We start from the raw sequence: 14,545 nt of genomic DNA on the forward strand, positions 1-14,545 counted from the left end.
ATAAAATAAATCATTTTGATATCATGAATTATGAGCCGTTAAGGTAACTGAAGCATCAGATACCTGTCATCTGTGATTTCTCATTATCTCCATCTAGAAAAGGAATCTTCTGCACCTAGTCTCATAGACTGGGTCAGTTCAGGAAAATTTCCATGTGGTTGTTTTAATAAATTGAACCAAATATCAAATGAACCAAAAGTGCATAAAATGTGTGTTAAAAACTTTCCTTAAAAAACCATCATTTTAATGGCCTAAACAGTCACCATTTTTACTTTATAAATTTTAGAGGAGCATAATTTGGAAGGTAACCTAATTTATTAACATTAACAAAACAGAGGCAGAAAATAATCTATGACTTGCAAAAATTACAAAATAAGAACCCAGGTCTTTTTGAGTTCTAGTTAGTATAAAATCAAAACTGATAAAACTGGTTCAAATTTCTTTTATAGTTTTCTTTATGTGGATTTTTTAACAACATATTTAATACATCAAATAGTCAAAGAATTGTTTTTCTTTTTCTTTCTTTTTCTTTGCATTCAAGGTAAATATTTCATGGTCTTTGCTCCTTTGTATTTGAAAAGTGAAAATAATCACATGGTTAATATTATTTTTATTAATCAGATTACTTCTTTTGTAACAAAAATTATGTAACCAATGATTAAATTTTTTTTCATTTATAGTTGACATACAATATTATATTAGTTTCAGGTGTACAACATAGTAATTAAACATTTATATAACTTATGAAGTGATAACTTTAATAAGTCAGTATCCATCTGACACCATACGTAATTATTACAACTTTATTGGTATATTCCCTATGCTGTACTTTATATCCCCGTGATTGCTTTTATAACTAGCAATTTCTTTAAAACATTTGTCACAAGATGGTGGGATAATGAAAGTTCATTTCTGATTACACCTGTCATTTTCACTGCAGAATAGTTTCTACACATATTATTTTGCACACTAATTTTTATCAGGGGTAATATGTAGACTATATACAGGTATTGATCAACTTACAACCTATTCAACTTATGACCATTCGACTTTACAACCACAATCACTAGCCACAACTGCTTTGCGTCTGGCAGCGCAAGCGTTGCCCAAGTGGGCGAATGACAGTGCGGACCAGCTTCCGGTAGCACTACCATCTCTGCGTGAACCATTTCAACTGTTATCCCAGACTCAGTACAGCAATTCGTGTTTTGTGTCTTGGATATTTTTCGTCAAACCCCTCCCAAGATGTCTACCAAGAGGAAATTGTCTTTGTCTACACCTCATCCTGCCAAGAAGGAAAGAAAGGCCATGGATCTCAACACGAAAACGAAGGTAATTAAGCAGTATGAAGGAGGAAAGAAAGTGAATGTGATCACACGTGATACAAAGTTATCACACTCGACTGTGTTGAAGATTTTGAAAGATAAAGAAAGAATTCGGAAAGCTGTGAAATGTTCTGCACCCATGTGATCAACAGTTATAACAGTGCAACGAAGCGAGCCCATCCACGAAATGGAGAAATTGCTATATATTTGGATGGAAGATCAAATTCAAAAACGGACACCATTAAGTCTTTTTACTGTGCAGATGAAGGCGAGAAGTCTATTTCAGACTCTGAAATAGGCTGAAGGAGCGGGCTGGAGAAGATTACAGTCAAGAATTTGTAGCATGCACTGGCTGGTTCCAGAGATTCAAGAAAAGATTCCAAATGCATAGTGTTCGAGTGACTGGAGAAGCAGCGAGTGCGGATGAGGAAGGAGCACGCAAGTTTGTTGATAGTCTGGATGAATTAATTACAGTGAAGGATATCTAGCAGAACAGATTTTCAATGTTGATGAAACTGGATTATTTTGGAAATGAATGCCAGCATGCACTTATACACAGAAAATTATGATAAAATATGACTTAAAGATTTTTATAACATCATTTTACAGTACTGTACACATAGCCTACTCAACTTACGACCAAACCGTGTTACGATTGGTCTGTTGGAACGATCATGGTAGTAAGTCAAGCACTAGCTGTATAAGATGCTAAAAGTACATTTGGATAATTGACATAAATTTTTAAGTTTGTTGAAAAAATTTGTTGATGTAATATTTCTGCAAAAATACATGAAAAATTGCTTACGGTGGTTGCTCTCTAGAAGGTAAATTCCATGCTTAGGAATAGGGGACTACATACTCGTGTGTGTGTGTGTGTGTGTGTGTGTGTGTGTTGTAAGTGTATACTATCATTTTACCATTTAAAACTAATTAACAAAATATTTTTCAAAATGCTGTGTGATCATGAGATTTTAGCATTTCCCAGTTTATTTTAATTCAATCAACTTACTTAAATATGACATTAGCATGTGAATTATTTGGTAAGGATAAAACCTAAAAGAAAATAGAATAATATTTATTTCATCTCTAAGTCTCATAACACTGTGGAAGAAATTAAAGAACCATTATACATTTATAAATATTTTTACCTACATGCAATTAGATAATTTCACAGGAAAGAAATTTCCAGACCCAAATAATTCTATTTTGATGATTTGGAACAGACACATTTACATTCATTTACTTAACCAACTGATTTAATTTGGATGCTGAACTTATTTTAGGCCACATTACCTATTTCACTAATTTATTTTAGCTATTTTTAACCAATTCAAATTCAAGTAATGGAGAATAAGAAATAAACAAAACTGCGTGGGTTCTGAAAACATGCGAGTTTTTGTCTTGGCTCACTGCTTACTAACAAGGAAAACTCCAGTAGCTTATCTAACTTCTTTGAGCATGGGAGACCCTGAAATGTTTAATATTTCTAATACAGAAAAAGACCCTCCTAACATTTTTCTTTGTGAAAGTGATTTTTCAGATATAGACACATCAACATGATTAGAAACAAAACCCACCATGGCTAATTCACCTCTCCCTACCCCATTACATATTTTACAAGTTAGAAAACCAAAATTCAGAGAAAAAATAGCAAACTTTTTCAATGATGGCCAGTGTCAGAGCTGGGACTAGAACCCAGCAGTACTCAGCAAGTAGATCACTGTTTTGTTTTTTGGACAAACAACATCCCTGCTTACAAAATGGGGGGCAAGTAGGGTGTCTAAGGGCAAGTGCCCTGAAATATTCAGTTAGTGCCTCCACTCTGAACCTCAATTTGACTCTGTAAGCAGTAGGTAACGCCCTGAGAGAAAGAGAAATATCTGACTACTCGGGAAGGTTTCTTGCATTCATGCTTTATTTTTCGTAAACATCCCTACCAAGGTTTTACTTTATAGTCCAAGGGAAAGTGTATATTGCACACAACTTTCTTCACCTCACTTTTTCTGGCTTTACAGAGTCCACTAGACGAATAGTGCTTTCCAGAAAGTGGAGCAACCACTACTATGTGAATAAGGAACTCAAACTCCTTGGTGTCAAGTGTCACCCAAACATTGGCAGATGGAGAAAATGTTTTGGGGAAAAATGTTAAGATTCCTGCTCTCGCATCGCTGGTATCCCCATCCGCTTATTCTTCAGTTATTGCAAAACACTCCCCTGTAGAAAAAACACGAACTCTACTGTTGAGGATGCAGACGATTATTTCATCTCAGAAAATGCCCCTGCGAGTTGTCAATAACACTGTATTCATACCCTGATCTCTGTTGTATCCCAGAATGTGTGTGACTCCTTCCCAAGCGTAACACTGGATGGCTGACATCAGGAGATGTGGAGGGTGTTTGTGAGATCACAGCTCAGTTTTATTTTCCATCTGGCTCTTTTCTTAAAGCGTCCACAGTTTCCACAATAAATGCGCGTGTAACTGGGGGAAAGTTCCATGCGGTATATTTTTGAAACTCTTGGAGAAGTGAAGGTCCGTTATTTCCTGCCGAGTAGTGTCCTCCTTTTCTTGTTTCACAAACAAAACCCGGATATGACTTGGGAAAGAAGAAAAAAAAAAAAAAAAGGAACAAAAAGTAAAACTTGTTGTTTCTCCAGGGAAGAGGGCTAGCTAACGCAACCCGATCTTTAGACCCCAGCACAGGGCTGTACCGCGCGGGCACGGGGCCGGGGCCAACATCCCCACGGGAGACCCGGCAGCGCAGTTTTCCAGGGTCCCTGGGCTGACCCCTCCCCAGGTCCCTGGGACAGGCCTCCTGGGGTGTGGGGACTCAGAGAGGTCAGGGTTCTCAGACTCCGGGACGCTGGGCAGGGCTGGCCTGAAGAGACCGCCGGGAGGCAGCTGAGCGCACGGGGCGCTGGGGACCACCGCGTGGGGAGGCGGTCCCGTGCTGCGCGGGCGCGCGGGCGGGGTGCGCAGGCACCACAGTTATTTTGGGGACGCGCCCTGCTTCTCAGCATTTCCAGCCGCTCCACTTCCAGAGCTGTCCCTGGGCCCAGTTCTGGGGCGAAGATGCCTGCCCTGCACATCGAAGATTTGCCAGAAAAGGAAAAGCTGAAGATGGAAGTTGAGCAACTTCGCAAAGAAGTGAAGTTGCAGAGACAACAGGTAAGTTGGCGGTCCCAGAACATTTCCTTCGGTGAAATAAACCGGGGCCAGCTTTTCTGGGTTTGTGGCCCTATAACAAGTCGTTTTGCTGTTGTTGTTTTGTTTTTGCAGCTTCCCTTAAAGTAGGGATTTGGTGGTGCCTGGGAACTTCCAGTTAATGTGGGGAAGTCCTAGAAGGTAAAGGAGAGAGCAGGATCTGATCAGCAATGTAATTTAAAGCTAAATGTCAGAACACCTGAGGGGCCCAGGCTGGGGAAAACACGCAAGAAATTTTGGCTGCTGTTAAGACAGTTGGTTTTAAAAACTCAAGCTATAGGAAGAAGGCAGAAAGTTCCTTGATCTTTTTCATTATGGCAAGAATGGTATCGAAAAGATTTTTTTTTTAAATCATAATTTAAAGTCCTGAAATACCTAGTTTGGAATTTCACCAGGACTCTCCAGAGCTGTGCAATGAACGTATAATTGGGGGCTTGGAAGCAAAACATTACAATTTCTATATTTATTTGTATCTCTCACCCCTTTATGTTTTATAAGAAATGAACTAATATGATAGTATCTATTTATTTATAAATAATTACACATATACTGAGGTGCATATGAAAGTTCTTTTTAGTGATCATGATGAAATAGTGCAGAGGCCACCAGAATGGATGACAGATTCAGTGAGAATGCCCCAGTGTTCAGAAGTCTACACTGAAATTTGTTAGAGATATTGTAATTTTTACTTCATTTTCTTACAGTAATAGGGGAACTTTGTTTTTTCCTTTTTTCCTCAATCAGGCAACCAACAAAGTCTGGGAATAGGTTGTTTTTGAATTGGTGATTTTTTTTTTTTCAGGGAAAAGATCTAGTCTTTCCAATACAGGAGGGAAAAAAATTAAACTGACTTTATTTCTCTGTGGTTTATTTTTAGAAAAAAAAATGAAGAAAAACAAAAATTAAGGAGGTATGGTAAAAATGCTCACTTACCACCCTGCTAAGTATAGTTTCTTCATGCCAAGAGTCTTGTTACTCAGGATGCAGATTTTGAGTGATGTTTGGAAATGGTGCAGACTTTTTTGAGGTTTATTCTTAACACATTTCTCAAATTTAATCTTTCCCGTCCCAAACTCTACACTTTCTAGATTTTGGAGTGCAAAGTTCTTTCTATCCATGTTGAAAGTTTTTGTGACTTTAAAAACACTGCTGTGTTTAAAGGCAAAAACAAAGTTATGAGACCCAATGTTTCTTGTTTTTGAAACTTTAAGGGACCCACTTTGTGGGTGGCAAAGCCCAGCAGTAGAGCCTGTGCTGGCCTCTTCGTTTTTTCACACAATAACCTTTAGAGATTACATACAAAACAGAGTTGCATATACTGAAGTAAAGCGTTGTCTGAAAAGTTGGAACATCTTAATATCTGGTATCACTATGTAGAAGTTATAGGGGGAAAGAGAGACAAATGTTTTCTAGTTATTTAAAGTTTCCAATTAGAAATTGGGCAGGGCCTGGACACAGCTGACCATGGAAATATCATTCATTAGCAAGTCCTCTCTGCCAGTTCCCTAACGTCCATGTCTAGGACACACCCTGCTAGATCGACTTTCCAACATCAGAAACTCCAACTATAGGCCACAGGGAGAGGATATTTCAAGGGCGGGCTTAGGAGCTAGAGGGAGAGCCATCAAAGTTCTAATAATAATAGTCAAACATATTTTATAATACTCTTTGAATTATAGAGTATTAGTGCTAGATAAATACTGTGGCTTTTAGAGATCACTCAACCCTCTTACTTTTAAGAATTAAAAAAACAAAACAAAAAACCTGAACCCCAATGAGGCTGACTAGCTCCTCATTAAGGGCCCTAGATATTGCTGGGGCAGTTACTAAGACATCTTCTGATGTCGGTTTGTTATTCTGTCAATCAGTTGTTCATGTCTGAACTGTGTGCTCTGCTCAGCCCAAAGACACAAAATTCACAGGCTGGATTCTGGCTCCAGCTAATTATTGTTCAAACATTTCCCCTTGATTATGGCAGGAAATGCACCAGGGAGTACTTTGGAGGTGACAGATCTCCTTGGAAATCTAATGAAGAAGCCCCGTTAAGAACATATATAATTTAGGGAGACTTATATCTGATCCATAAATTTCTCTGGGGCCACAGACCCCGAGTTATGAATACTTGCAACATCACTTCTGAGAATTCACTTAGACACTTAGAATATCGGCAGCAATGGGCAGCAGATGTTACCTGAAAGAATGGTACTTGAAAGATTTTATTTTGCCACATTTTAAGGCATATAATTACATCACCTAGTTTTAAAATAGTTTTAAAAGATTTTATTTATTGATTTTAAACAGGGGTGGAAGGAGAGACACACACACACATACACACACACACACAGAGAGAGAGAGAGAGAGAGAGAGAGAGAGGAAGAGAAAGAAAGATAGATATAAAGGGAGGGAGAAGTGGGAAGCATCAACTTGTATTAGTTGCTTCTTGTATGTGTCTTGACCAGGCAAGCCCAGGGTTTCAAACTGTAGACCTCAGCATTCCAGGTGGACACTTTATCCACTGTGCCACCACAGGTCAGCCTACATCACCCAGTTTTAAATTTTAGATCAATGGCCTTGTCTTTGGGGTGTGGGAGTAAATTATTAAAATTTCTATTTTTGCTTAGTTTTAAATCTCTATTTTTAAATAATTTCCAGGTTGTGTTTTATAATTACAAATGCTATACTGACACAGTAGTAGCTGCACTTATTTATAAGTAAATAATTATATACATTTTGGGGTACACATGCAAACATGTTTTAATGATCATCATTAAAACAGTGTGAAGATTACTAATCTAGATTACAAACTCAGTGGGAACGTTTTTGTCTAGTTTTAAGTGGTCTCCATTGGAGTTTGCGTGAGTTCTATAATTGTCACTTCTAATTTCTTACTAGTAATAGAAGCCTTCATTAAGACACAAGTCCCTTTTTCCCTTTCCTTTTTAGTCCTTTTTTTTTTTTTTTTTTTTACTCATTCTTGCAACCTGTCTCTTAAGGAGAAACTTTTTAAAAGAAACTATTTCATTCTTTCTCCATTTCAGACAAAGTTTAAAATGATTACATCCACACAAGAGTCTCAGATTAGCACAAGAAGCCTCTTTTATTATAATCATTGCCCTCCAACAGCTAACAAGAAGAAATTCTGAGCGCCTTCTGCTTTTCCAGAGTCAGACTTCCTCCCAGGCTTCTATCATTTTGTGAAATTGCAGAACATGGCACACACCCAGGGCACTTGGGCATTTACTACTGCACCTGTTCATCAGCATATAAAATTGAAAGGGTATGGTTTAGTTCCTAAAATGTTGTGGACACGTCATAACTGTTCCAGCAGAGGAAGGAAATCACATGTGGCACAAGGGATAGAAATTGCTGACGGTAATTTATTTAATACAGTGACTTTCCAACTCTTTGACTGTGGTCAGTTAGAAATCTATTTTCCATAGACGGTATCATTTATTACATCATATATGCTTCATGCTGCCCTCTAATATTTTTAGGCTCATATATGCTGGTTGTACCCAGTTATATTAATTTCCATAAAAGATGATAATAAAGTTTGAACAATCCTCACCTAATTTATCTTTTTTCCTCCCTTAAGGTGTCTAAATGTTCTGAAGAAATAAAAAACTACATTGAAGAACGTTCTGGAGAGGATCCTCTGGTGAAAGGAATCCCAGAAGACAAGAATCCCTTTAAGGAAAAAGGCAGCTGCGTTATTTCTTAAGTAACTCTGGGGAGAAACTTGATCCTCAGTGGAAGAACTAGCTTGTTTGAGTTCTCCAAAATGAAACCGACATGCCTTTTATAGAAGGAAAAACTAAATTTAAGCGGACTTTCTTAAGCACTTATATAGATATGGTCTTGTATAAAAGCTGTATGCTTCTCATCTTTGCTCACTACCCACCCCTTTTAAGAGGGCAGAGAGTATTAAATGTACAATTATGGAAATAAGAACATTACTTGTGCATGACTCACCTCTTTCAGTATATTTCTCAATGTCTCAAATAAAGTTTTACCTCTGGAAAATGAGTGTTGGCAATTTAAGAAGGCTCCCTTTCTTTCTTTTCTTTTTCTTTTTCCATTTACTTTTTTTTTTTTTTTTTTTTTTGTATTTTTCTGAAGCTGGAAACGGGGAGAGACAGTCAGACAGACTCCCGCATGCGCCCGACCGGGATTCACCCGGCATGCCCACCAGGAGCGAAGCTCTGCCCACCAGTGGGCGATGCTCTGCCCCTCTGGGGCGTCGCTGTGCCGCAACCAGAGCCACTCTAGTGCCTGGGGCAGAGGCCAAGGAGCCATCCCCAGCGCCCAGGCCATCTTTGCTCCAATGGAGCCTTGGCTGCGGGAGGGGAAGAGAGAGACAGAGAGGAAGGAGGGAGGTGGAGAAGCAAATGGGCGCTTCTCCTATGTGCCCTGGCCGGGAATCGAACCCGGGTCCCCTGCACGCCAGGCCGACGCTCTACCGCTGAGCCAACTGGCCAGGGCCTCCATTTACTTTTATATTTCTTTGCATAACTATTTTGAGTATTTGGGACACGTATCAAAAGCTGAGGGGATTTGGTAGACCAGGTCTCCAATCAGTCCTTTCTGCTTCAATCCTTTCAGTAACTTGACATTGCTGGGCCGCATAGACTTCAGCTGGTTTCGATCTAACATTAACTATCAGGGAACTGAGTGCATGGCATCACTGATGTTGGCAGGAGCCTGATGATCTGAGTCAGGAAAGAACGAGGCACTTCTTGGTTTATCATCCCGCAGATCTTGTTCCAAGTGTCGCCTGGAGGCCTTGACAAAGCAGGGGGGTTGGGGATCAGGAGGCTCACCCTCGGGGCCAGCTTGGTATGCTCAGCTGAATCTCTCACATGATCTCAGGTTTTGGGCAAAGCAATCCTCCAGTTGTGTGGTGCTGGCACAGGCACTTGGCTCTGCACCCACTCCTGCCAGCCTTGTCCAGCACGCCTGCGCCAGACATGCCTCTTTTCCTTCTTCTCCAAAGGGACCAGTTAATCTTTTGCCCATTTCTAAAATGAGCTTGCCTTTTTTCCTTATTGACTTGTAGGAATTTTTCATTTCTTCTGATCATCCTTCGTCGATAATAGGTGTTGCAAATAACCTTTTTCCCAGTCTGCGTGGCTTAACTTTTCACCACGGATCACAGCTTCCATGGGTTTAGCCAGAGTGTGTGGTCTGCTGGGATCCTTTATGAAGGCATCTGCAGGGTGGGCTTCAAAGAAAGGGGCCTCTCTTCCTCTCCTTGAGCTTTTCACCCCTCTTTCTCTGATTTTTGGATGCTGTCTGCTCTGGGTTTGAACCAGAAGAAAGACAAGCAAAAATCCTTGCAAGTTAGTTTCAGCTCAAATGGGCTTAGTTACTCACTCATCCTGCAATTCTAAATGTGGAAGCAGAAGCCCAGGCTTCTCCTTGATTAGGTCTTTTCTCCCGATTGGCTGAATGGCATACTTTATCAAGCCAAAGAGGCACCTGGAACCTCTAGCAGCTTCCTATGCTATATCAGTGCCCTCACTCTGAAATTACTTTCTTCTTTCCCTAAGAGAGCAGGCTACTCCGGCATTTGAAAGAGCAGGGATTATTTCTCATTATAGCAAAATGAGAACAGGGATTATTTCCTTCAGTTTCCTGCCTTTTTCCAAGTGCTGACGTCAATAGGAATTACTGAGAGCCCCAGGATAATTTTAGCCCAGAGCATGATGAGGTTTAAGGGCAGTAAAGGTACGTGCATTTTATCCAACAGCTAGTGTGAGTCATTTCACATTTCGGTGGCATGAGATTTCCATACTTTTGTGCTCGTTGAGTTTTACTTGAATGAGCTGTTCCATATCTTTCAAGTCATAAAGTTTTCTTCTGTTGTGTAAGAAAGCAAACGTTAATTGTGGTTCTTGGTAAAGCAGATTAAATCATGTGCTTCCTGCATGGAGGGCCAAGTCAATACATTTATCCTCTAACTTTTTGAGGGTTGAGGGTTACATGGCTGTACTCTGAACTTCCATTAGCCACATTCAGCTATCCATTCATGGGCACCTCTGAGTCCTGTCTTTTCCTTTTCGTGTACTTTCAACTATATGACAAATTAGCCCACTTCCGGTTTTTCTTTAATAAATAGCCACTCATGTAGCTGTTTCTACTAAATCTAATTCTATTCTCTTTCTTACTGTTTCATCATATTCACTCAGCAAACTACAGAAGTCTAATAAAATTCTTTTGATGTTCTACTAAAAATTTATTAGCTTGCATTATGAAGAAAATGAAAAAAATTATATTATGATTTTATAATCCCATTATACATTGGGATATATTATAAAAGTAAACTTTACTAAGTGAGAATTTGTTAAGCACAATTTAAACCGTGTGTTCAGTTTCTTCCTAGTAGACACAGTAGTTGTGCAATCATTTGGTAACTGATAAAATAGTTACTGTGCTTTGCATATTGAGACGTAGATTCCAGGAATTCATATTAGCAAAACTGAATTTTCTATTTGTAGGCAGAATTATACAAGCTCACCCATACTTTTAAGGATGCTTATTTTGAATGTTGCACGCAAACTGCTATCTCATTATTGTCTATATTTGCATTTTCTTGATTTCCTGTGATTTTTACAGTCACATTTTCATGTAGTTTTTGACCAACTTCCCCTATTTTACCCTTACCACTCTGTATGTATGAGTTTGGTTTCTTTTTCTTCTCCTCCTCCTCACCCTCCTTCTCTTTCTCCTCCTCCTCCTCTCCTCCTCCTCCTCTCCTCCCTCTCCTCCTTCTTTTTCTTTAGATTCCACGTATAAGTGAAGTCACACAGTAATTAACTTAGCATAATGCCCTTCAAGATCCATTCATGCTGCTGCAATGGCAAGATTTCCTTCTTTTGTTGTGAGGGAATAATGTTCGATTGTGGAGATATATATATATATATATATCTCACATTTTCTTTATCCATTCATCAATCAAGGAACAGTTTGGTTTTTTCCATATCTCAGTTATTGTAAATAATGCTGCAATGGACAGGGAGGTGTATATATCTCTTCAAGTTAGTGGTTTTGTTTTCTTCTGATAAATTCTCAGAAGTGGAATTGCTAGGTCATTTGGTAGTTCTATTGTTAATTTTCTGAGGAAGCTGTATGCTGTTTTTCATAGTACAGTAGGTGCATCAATTTACATTCCTACTGACACTACACAAGAATTCTCTTTTCTCCAAATCCTCACCAATACTTTTCATTTCTTGTCTTTTTAAAAATAGCCATAACAGCAACAGTAAAATAACATAATAATGTAAAAGGTATAGTAGGTGTGAGGTGATATCTTCTTGTGGTTTTGATTTGTATCTCCCTGATGACTAGTGTTGTTAAGCACCTTTTTCTGTACCTCTGTGCATCTGCTTTTATTTGTTTAAAGAAAGATTGGAGGCCCTGGCCGGTTGGCTCAGCGGTAGAGCGTCGGCCTAGCGTGCGGAGGACCCGGGTTCGATTCCCGGCCAGGGCACATAGGAGAAGCGCCCATTTGCTTCTCCACCCCTCCGCCGCGCCTTCCTCTCTGTCTCTCTCTTCCCCTCCCGCAGCCAAGGCTCCATTGGAGCAAAGATGGCCCGGGCGCTGGGGATGGCTCTGTGGCCTCTGCCCCAGGCGCTAGAGTGGCTCTGGTCGCAACATGGCGACACCCAGGAGGGTCGCAACATGGCGACGCCCAGGATGGGTAGAGCATCGCCCCCTGGTGGGCAGAGCGTCGCCCCCTGGTGGGCGTGCCGGGTGGATCCCAGTCGGGCGCATGCGGGAGTCTGTCTGACTGTCTCTCCCTGTTTCCAGCTTCAGAAAAATGCAAAAAAAAAAAAAAAAAAAAAAAAAAAAGAAAGATTGGAAGGTTATACAGGAAACTAATCAAAATCGCTACCCGTTAGGACCAATGTTGGGTATAACCAGGTGGGAAAGAATGAGACTGAAATTTCTCATTGTATATTTTTCTATTAAGTTTTAGTCTTTGGACTCTGGGAATATATTATCTGGTTTTAAAAGTAAAATTAATTTTAAAATAAAAAATAGAAACAAATTTATATTGCTATGTTTAAGCTTTCTGAGAGTAAGTTTATTTTGGTATTAATGTCCTATGAATCACAAATAAGTTTGTATGGTCCACACGATTTGACTAGCAGTATATTTTGTTCTGTTAAGCTTATCCTACTGAGTAAGACAAACATATCGAGTCAGCAATAGTTATGTTTCACATTATCCTTTCTAACTGAGTCTTAGGAGGATGATAATCAAGAAGAAATAAGCTCCTATTTTGAATATAACAGTCTAGAAGAACAGGGACCACTGAGATGTCTTTGATTTAATAGAGAGAGTGGGACAGTGACAGGAGAAGAGTGCTTTTGGAGCTTTCCTGTTAGGATGTACTGATACCTTAGTCTGTGCATAGGGCTATCTTAATGGGAAGACCATTTGACAACAAAAATATCTAGAGCTCCCAGTATGTCCTAGGCACATGTTTAGTCTTCAAGGATATAGTGATGGATTAGACCAATTCATTCACCTCATGGAATTTATAGAAATTATAATTAATCACATATCAGTGGAAAGTATAGAATGTGTTATGATACATATATTGGGATAAATAGGAAAGTGTTCTTTGTATTTTTTGATGATGATGATGATAGCTTATGCATCTAAAGTGCTTAACATTTTTCTGACACTGGAGTAAGATTTTTACGTAGATTTTTGTCCTTAAGTTCTCACAAGTACCTTAGGTATTGGGTAAAAGATTTACATAAAGTCATATAGCTAGTAGAGCTGGCAAGACTGAGACTGTGCCTTAAACATTATGCATTACTACCTCTCTTATAGAAGCCAACATGTATGTAGAGTTAAAAGAACTATTAACAATTTTCTGAAGTGGCTTTGGTATAAAGTAAAATAAGCCTGCTACTTTAGCCTCAGAAATTTTTAGCCCTGCTGTATGACATAGAGCTTTATAGTTGTTTATTTTAGTTGTTTTTGTTGGTTGATTTTCTATAATCACAGCTTAATATCACAATTTTAACCTATACCAAATGGATGAATTTTGCTTTCTTGATGAAAATTATATCACAGCTCTAAATTATTATAACAGTGATGAACTTTAAACATCTCTCAAATAGCTTTTGCTCATTTGCTGAATAATACAATCTCTCAGTTTAGTACCAGAATTTTATCTGTTAGAAGCTACATGAATGATGGTGGAATTCCTAGAAGAAATAAATCAGACTCTGTAAGAACTGTCTTGAAAATATCAAAAGTATTAAGTGACAGTCAGTTCTAGAGAATTGCCTGAAGCACTAACCAAAGTTTTCTAGGAAGTGATCAAACTCAGTCTCTGTAAAAACCTAAATGTTTTATCTAAAAAGTGTAACCACAGGCTACACTTCTTTTTGTGTCATTTCAACTTTTTCTTATAGTCAGCCTAAGGCATATAATGTTAATAACCTATATCACAGAGATGGTTTGGGAATTAATGGGGTTGATTCTAGGCTATGAGTAGAGCTCCTTAAATCCATAAAAAGTCCTTGTGTATTGGCACCGATCAATATTTATCAATGAACACCTTCAAATCCCTTTTGGAAGTAATCAGATGAAATAGAAATACATGAAAACTATATAACTATATCTATTCTACAGAATCAGTGTAGTCACCCAAATTTTCACAGCTGAATTTGGCACAATGTAGGGAAGTAAAGAAAAAGAGATGGTCTTGCCTTACTGAGTGTTTTGAAACAGTATTAAAAACTGTATGTTTCTCAATCTAAGAGAAAGAGAAAAAAGAGAAACAATTAAATAATTTGAAAACATAATCTAAAAACTATAATACATAGGGGGCCAGTTCACTGTCCCTCAAACCGTTGGAGGGCCGGACTATAAAAAAAACTATGAACAAATCCCTATGCACACTGCACATATCTTATTTTAAAGTAAAAAAACAAAACGGGAACAAATGCAATATTTAAAATAAAGAACAAGTAAATTTAAATCAACAAACTGACCA

General features: G+C 38.7%; 1 protein-coding gene across 1 annotated transcript; it reads left to right on the forward strand.

Moving 5' to 3' along the window:
• Positions 1–3,970: 3,970 nt before the first annotated feature.
• On the forward strand, positions 3,971–8,553 carry GNG11 (G protein subunit gamma 11). The gene is made up of 2 exons (XM_066238810.1): positions 3,971–4,491; positions 8,123–8,553. Exons 1-2 carry the CDS (start codon positions 4,396–4,398, stop codon positions 8,246–8,248), a joined length of 222 nt encoding a protein of 73 aa, XP_066094907.1. The 5' UTR covers positions 3,971–4,395; the 3' UTR covers positions 8,249–8,553.
• The last annotated feature ends 5,992 nt before the right edge of the window (positions 8,554–14,545 follow it).

Source organism: Saccopteryx bilineata, chromosome 7 (genome assembly GCF_036850765.1).
Source record: "Saccopteryx bilineata isolate mSacBil1 chromosome 7, mSacBil1_pri_phased_curated, whole genome shotgun sequence".
Taxonomy (NCBI): Eukaryota; Metazoa; Chordata; class Mammalia; order Chiroptera; family Emballonuridae; genus Saccopteryx; species Saccopteryx bilineata.

Bases quoted from the DNA above. Each gene is read 5' to 3' on its own strand.
- GNG11 (XM_066238810.1), top strand. From the start codon at position 4,396: ATGCCTGCCCTGCACATCGAAGATTTGCCAGAAAAGGAAAAGCTGAAG. The intron at 4,492-8,122 runs GTAAGTTGGCGG...TCCTCCCTTAAG, and splicing joins TGAAGTTGCAGAGACAACAG to GTGTCTAAATGTTCTGAAGA.